General features: G+C 47.5%; 1 gene segment (V, D, J or C); it reads left to right on the top strand.

The window, feature by feature from the left end:
* Positions 1-3,948: 3,948 nt before the first annotated feature.
* Positions 3,949-4,492, top strand: LOC110591627. The segment is given in 2 exon segments: positions 3,949-4,041; positions 4,155-4,492. Coding segments are annotated over 2 exon segments (396 nt in total).
* The last annotated feature ends 3,213 nt before the right edge of the window (positions 4,493-7,705 follow it).

The raw sequence follows: 7,705 nt of genomic DNA, 5'->3' as shown, positions 1-7,705 counted from the left end.
TGTTGGGAAAATTGGATAGCCACATGCAGAAGAATGAAACTGGACCATTTCCTTACACCACACACAAAAATAGACTCCAAATGGTTGAAAGACCTCAATGTGAGACAGGAGTCCATCAAAATCCTAAAGGAGAACACAGGCAGCAACCTCTTTGACCTCAGCCGAAGCAACTTCTTCCTAGAAACATCGCCAAAGGCAAGGGAGGCAAGGGCAAAAATGAACTATTGGGACTTCATCAAGATAAAAAGCTTTTGCAAAGCAAAGGGAACAGTCAACAAAACCAAAAGACAACTGACAGAATGGGAGAAGATATTTGCAAATGACATATGAGATAAAGGGCTAGTATCCAAAATCTATAAAGAACTCATCAAACTCAACACCCAAAGAACAAAGAATCCAATCAAGAAATGGGCAGAAGACATGAACAGACATTTTTCCAAAGAAGACATCCAAATGGCCAACAGACACATGAAAAAGTGCTCAATATTGCTCGGCATCAGGGAAATCCAAATCAAAACCTCAATGAGATACCACCTCACACCAGTCAGAATGGCTAAAATTAACAAGTCAGGAAATGACAGATGTTGGTGGGGATGCGGAGAAAGGGGAACCCTCCTACACTGTTGGTGGGAATGCAAACTGGGGCAGCCACTCTGGAAAACTGTATGGAGGTTCCTCAAAAAGTTGAAAATAGAGGTACCATATGATCCAGCAATTGCACTACTGGGTATTTACCCCAAAGATACAAAAGTAGGGATCCGAAGGGGTACGTGCACCCCGATGTTTATAGCAGCAATGTCCACAATAGCCAAACTGTGGAAAGAGCCAAGATGTCCATTGACAGATGAATGGATAAAGAAGATGTGGTATATATATACAATGGGATATTATGCAGCCATCAAAAGGAATGAGATCTTGCCATTTGCAACGATGTGGATGGAACTGGAGGGTATTATGTTGAGTGAAATAAGTCAAACAGAGAAAGACATGTATCATATGATCTCACTGATATGAGGAATTCTTAATCGCAGGAAACAAACTGAGGGTTGCTGGAGTGGTGGGGGGTGGGAGGGATGGGGTAGCTGGGTGATAAGACATTGAGGAGGGTATGTGCTATGGTGAGCGCTGTGAATTGTGTAAGACTGTTGAATCTCAGATCTGTACCTCTGAAACAAATAATGCAATATATGTTAAGAAAAAAAAGAGGAAGAAGAAGAAGGTAGCGGGAGGGGAAGAATGAAGCGGGGGAAATCGGAGGGGTAGACGAACCATGAGAGACGATGGACTCTGAAAAATAAACAGGGTTCTAGACGGGAGGGGGTGGGAGGATGGGTTAGCCTGGTGGTGGGTATTGAGGAGGGCACATTCTGCATGGAGCACTGGGTGTTATGCACAAAGAATGAATCATGGAACACTTCATCTAAAACCAATGATGTAATGTATGGGGATTAACATAAGAATAAAAAAAATAAATTAATTTAAAAAATTAAAAAATTAAAAAAAATAAAAAACAATAAAACAGTCTTACTGAGCTGAATTTTGTTTCAATAACATGCATCCATTTCAAGTACACTGTAGACTAAGGCATGACTGATACATAAATTCTGTCACTGGATCCCTGTCAGAACATTTGCAGCTGTCACTCCTTCCCTCCTGGACCTTCCAACATTTGCCCCTTGTGCTCTGAGGTCATTGGCATACGCAGCCTCACGTGGCTGGACTCCTGCTGACTTGTGTCTGTGTGCTTGGAGGACAGAGCCTAGGAGGGAATCGCTGCCCAAAGTGTGTGGAGCACTGTTGTTTCAAGCAGGTGGAAACAGTGACAGGTGACAAAGATGTGCAGTGTGTGACCCTCTAGGAATGCACGGGAGGGCTTCTACCCACAGTCTGGAGAGAATCATTCCCTGTCTCCTCAGTGCTGTGGGAACCTTCAGGAGGGAGAGCTCCAGAAACAAGGGAGGAGTCACATCATAGGAAAGACCCAGCATCCTGCACAGAAGGGACCATGTGTCCCTGGGGTCCTGTCACTGCCTTGGACTGGATCCTGATCTAGAGGAGTTTGTGTAAAGACAGCATCTCAGTCCTGACTCAAAAACAGACAAGGCAGCCATGGACAGACTAACCCTGAGGAGTCTGAGTAGAGCCTGAAGTCTGTCCTTATGTGATGGGAGGACACATGAGGGGATACCGGACATGGCTCTAGTACCACAGAGCTCAAGGCTCATGGAGAAGAAGAACAAAACCTGCCTGTGTTCTCAAGGCTGGACTGTCACTCCTTCACTCACCACTGTGACCGGTCCTGCTAGGATGGGCCTCTGCTCAAAATTCTGTCCTAACTGAGGGCCACAGGGCTGTGACCCCTTATCTCCACCTCCCCCTTATCTCCACCTCTCCACCTCTCACGGGTGGGACTTAGACAGAATCTTCTGGATCCAGTCGGCCTTGGGTAATAAAAAAAAAAAAATCATCCTCTACTTACGGGTGGTTGAATGAGCACTTGCTCTATCCTGAACATGCTGGACGCAAGGCACAAGAACCAGAGTTGTGCCCCCCCTTGAAAGTGTGACTGAAAATTGGCTCCATCCTGGAAAGTCTGTCTGTGTTTGGTAATTCCATCAGTGTAAGGGCTCTGAGGATCATAGGAACGGGCCCCTCATGAAGTCCTCTGGGCAACATGTCATGCTTTTCTAACTGCAGGCCTAGACCCATGATACAAAATTCATGAATAAGATAATAATAATTATTATTATTATATCAAATGATGAAGACAGAAGTTTATAAAAACCTATCCATCAAAAATGGAAGGCATTCATTTCCATTGTTTTTACCTCCATCTTTTAACCACAACTTCTACCCATACTCTGTCTACAATAAGAAAAGATCTGGAAAAGTATACAAGTGATTGTACTTGCAACTTCAACTTGACATTGCCATTGACTTTAAAACAGTCTTACTGAGCTGAATTTTGTTTCAATAACATGCATCCACTTTAAGTACACTGTAGGCTAAAGCATGACTGATACATAAGCTCTGTCACTGGGTCCCTGTCAGAGCATCTGCAGTTGTCACTCCTTCCCTCCTAGAACTTCCAGCATTTGGCACTGGTGCTCTGAGATCAGTGCCACACAGAGCCTCACGTGGCAGGGATCCTGCTGACTTGTGTCTGTGTGCTAGGAGATCAGAGCCTAAGAGGTGGAAACAGTGACAGGTGACAAATAATTTCAGTGTGTAACCCTATAGTGATGCACACAAGGACTTCTACACACAACCTGGAAAGAATCATTCCCTGTCTCCTCAGTGCTGTGGGAACCTTCAGGAGGGAGAGCTCCAGAAACAAGGGAGGAGTCACATTATAAGAAAGACCCAGCATCCTGCACAGAAGGGACCATGTGTCCCTGGGGTTCTGTCATTGCATTGGACTTGAGAGGAGTTTCTGTAGAGACACCATCTCAGTTCTGACCCAAGAACAGACAAGGAGCTGTGGACACACTCACCCTGAGGAGTCTGAGTAGAGCATAAAGACTGCCCTGATATGACGTGAGGACACATAAGGGGACATCTAACATGGCTCTAATGCACGGGGCAGTGATCAGAACAGTGGGGAGGCAAGAGTCGTGTCTGATGGGCTCTGGTCACCATTTCACACAAAGGTATGTCTGGATCTGACACCAGGGGGTGATCAAAGCCAGTTTCTGTGGGGTCAGGGGTGATCAGAGCTGAGACTTGCCACCTGACACTTCTGTGCCCTCTGCTCAGGCCTCAGAACTGTGACCTCCTTACCCCCTGGCCCCACAGAGTCCTTCCTCTGCCTATCCCCCGACATCTTCAGGGAGAGGAACCTGACCCAGGACCAATGAGGTGTTATAGAGCTGGGGCTCTCATTTGCATAGACAAGCCCTCCCTCTCTCAGAGGTTGAAGAGGGGAAGGGAGAGATTAGGGGAGGCTCTGCTCAGCTGTGGGGCCACAGAAGGCAGGATCGGTGATGACCTCCACCATGGCTTGGTCCCCTCTCCTCCTCAGCCTCCTCGCTCACTGCACAGGTGACTGGATGCGGGGACAGGGGAAGGGGCCCTGGGAAGACACATGGGGTCCTGCTTCCTCCTCTTGTATCCAGACCCAAGCATCACCATCTCTGTGTCTCTCCCTCTTTCAGGATCCTGGGCCCAGTCTGTGCTGACTCAGCCGCCCTCCGTGTCTGGGGCTTTGGGCCAGAGGGTCACCATCTCCTGCACTGGAATCCCCACCAGCATGGATTATGATAGAGAGGTCACATACCATTATGTGAACTGGTACCAACAGCTCCTAGGAAAGGCACCCATTCTCCTCATCTATAATGATGATAGCAGAAACTCTGGGGTCCCTGATCGATTCTCTGGTTCCAAGTCAGAAAGCTCAGCCACCCTGACCATCACTGGCCTTCAGGCTGAGGATGAGGCTGAGTATTATTGCCAGTCCTATGATAGCAATCTCAATACTCACACAGTGCTCTAGGCCTGTGGGGAAGTGAGACAAAAACTTGGTGTCCCCTTGGCAATAGGGTTTCCTGTGAAGCCCCTACACCTTGGCTGTCAGCTGATTCCTTTGTTTGCTGGTATAAGCTGCAGTCTGAAACACATTCTACGGCCTCTGTCTACAAAACCTGTCCCCGTTCTCTTAAATTCAGCTTCCAATGTCTGTCCTTGACGTGAATATATTATATGATTTTCTCAAATTAAGCAGACAGTCCTTTGTGTCAGGGTCAGGCTACCACGGGGTGAAGAGTTCGTGACAGGTCAAGACTGAGACAGGCATGCAGAATCGAGGTTTGTCTGAGACATGACACATCAGGGGTGTACAATATGTGTCCTGGTACCAACAGCTCCCATGAATGAAACCCCAAATCCTCACCTATTATAATGGTTGGACCCTTTGGAGATCCTGATCCATTCTCTGGCTCCATGTCTCGTGACTCTGGCTTCCTGATCATCACTGGGCTGTGGTCTGAGGATGGGGCCTCTCGTCACAGCCCTTCCTGTGACAAGATTCTCAGGGCTCACACAGAACCCCAGACCTGTGATTATTGGGAGTAGAACCCCTTTCTCATCTGCTGGGAGGAGGAGTTTGGCCTGTGGATTCTGCTTCTGGTGCTCCTGCTGCTGCCATCATGGGGCCAGGTCCATCCAGGGCGCCACCTGGGAGTCAGGGCTCCTCCTTCCCTTCTGTCCTCAAAGTCACTCACAGCAGCCCTTCCCTAGACAATATGTCTAAAAACACACAGAAAGGACATCCCCCCATCAGGTTAGGACACAGAGTGTCTTTGCTCTGAAGTTCATGCACTGTAGGGAGTGGCAGGTCAGGTGTGGATGAAGCAGGACAGGAGGAAGGAGATCTGGGGAATCCCTGGTCCCAACACCCAGTCTTCCCTCTACAGGTGTAAGAGAAGATATCAGAAGCAGGTTAACTGCTTCTAGTGCCAGCTGTGTAATGTAAATACAGGTTGTGATGCTTTGGCCACAAGGGTGCGCTGTGTGCCTAACAAGAGTGTGGACACTGATGCCCACCCCTCCAGGGCCCGGAGCCGGCTCTAGTGGGACAAGGAGCAATGATCCCCCCAAGCCAGGTATGATTCTCCTGCACTATGACCCTTTTGACCATATGGAGAACCTGGATGGATGCATGTTCTCCCTCAGTCAGCAGGGAACACTGGTCGTGTCCTCCTTCACCCTGTGACTAGAACCATCATCCACCCAGAGGTAGGTGGGGAATGGACACGAGGAATGGCAGCATCATGTTTGCATGATTGATTCTATTCTCAAGAATGAAGGGGGAAGAGTGAGCAAGACTCAGTATCCCCAGGTTCCACAAAGGCCCTCCAGAGGCTATGTTGTCCTGCTTCAAACATGGTTCCATGTTAATTTGCAACATACAATCCATGTGAGAACTCCGCCTGCTACCCATGTGCAGCTCAGAGAGGAGTCCCTGTGCCCACCTGCAAGAGTTGCCACCCACCCAGCCCCACTCCATGTGGGATTCCAGAACTGTCACCTGTTCCCACTCTGGAGGCAGGAGGAGCAGTAGCAGAAAGGTCAGCACCATGGAAGGCTCCTGTCCGGTGACCAAATGTCAGGGACCCTGGGGGGGAAGGGCTCTTCTGATGAGAAGAAGGTCTGTGGAGTATCCTGAGAGGATTGAGGAGGTGGATCTCCCCCAAACTGGAACTCATGATGTGGGGGACAGTCAACAGGTGCTTGAGCTCACAAGACCTTCTCTGAGCTGAGAGTGGCCTGAGCTAAAACTGGACTAATCTTCCCACAGGTTCTCTGTGCCCATTCAGCTTCTTCAAACCCTCAGCCATTCATTCCACCACATTTATTAGCTTCCTCAGACAGTTCCTCTGTAGAGGGGCAGGGGTTCTGTATGGGGAATCCATGGTAAAACCGGCAGATGGGGTCCTTTCTTTCTGACTCAGATTCTCCTCCCTCCCCCTGCCCTTCTTTGCTTCACCTTCTCTCCTCTCCAGGGCGTCCCCAAAACCTTGAGCTCCTGCACATCACGGTAATTGATCTATTTCTCCCCACTCTATTACACTTGTCATTCTCAGAAGAGAGGGAGGAAATCCCACCCTTTATTTTGGATTCTGCAAGGGAACCGTTCTCTTTAAATTACCTGCCCCATGTAGAGCCCTTTCCTGGACCACATTCCTCTAAGTCCTTCCTGAGAATCTGTTCCTTATTCCTGTCCTCACCTTCTCCTCATACCTGCCTTTGTCCAAGACCAGAAGCAGAGAGGGGACACATGTGGAGTAGATGTATGGAAATAACGCCCTCATAGAGACAAGGTGCTTCATCCCAAGAAAACAGATGTCCTGTTAAAGGTCCATGTGTCTTCCCAAGCATCCTCATTGAGTTCCTTCCTCACACAGGGAGCTCAGAGGTGGTGTAGACCCACACATCTCGGGGAGGACTGATGGTCTTTGGCAAGCTTCTTCCCTAAGGATTCACTTAGATTGTCCCCTAACCACTCAACAAGAATTATCCTCTGGTCAATATCCCTGACTTTTGTCAGTGCACTGGTCACATCCTACTGATTCCTTTAACATGTGCTCTTTCAGATAGCAACAAACATTTGCAGCACCTTCCTGCAATGGAAAATGATACATTTTATGAATTTCTGGCTCTTAATTAAGGGGAGAATAAACACCCGATAATTTCTATAACTTGTAAAAATGTAATTGAAAATATTTCAGTAATAGATCATATGAATCCACAGAATAAAAAACATAAATATCAAGAAGGAATTTATAGTCAGAAACTTATAGATTAATATATGCACAATTCAGGTATAAATTAAAAAGAGGGCATAAATAAATGGAGTAGAGTACATTGTTTTTCGTCCAACCTCAAATAATCCAATAGCCCAAGGTGGGTGTCAAAGCTTGAGGGATTCTCTTTTGATGTCATTGAACTTCTCAAAGAAGGAGAAATCAGGCTCTAGTGAGGAGGTCGGGGAGATGCTTGAGGCTGGAGGAGGGAATGGGAACTGGTCAACCAGCAGAGAGGGGCTGGGTCAGGGGAGGTCTGGTGCCGTCTCCCAGGGACCAAACCTTGTGCTTGATGGATTCATCAGTTCTCTTTGCGTTTTACATTATTATTTGCTTAACTTTAACCAGAGGACTGGTTTTATTTATTTTCTGATATTTGTAGGGAATACATGAAAAGATTTCAG

This window comes from Neomonachus schauinslandi, chromosome 14 (assembly GCF_002201575.2).
Source record: "Neomonachus schauinslandi chromosome 14, ASM220157v2, whole genome shotgun sequence".
Lineage (NCBI taxonomy): Eukaryota > Metazoa > Chordata > Mammalia > Carnivora > Phocidae > Neomonachus > Neomonachus schauinslandi.
The sequence above is the reverse complement of the archived record's forward strand: the minus strand, read 5'-3'. Positions and strand labels throughout refer to the sequence as shown.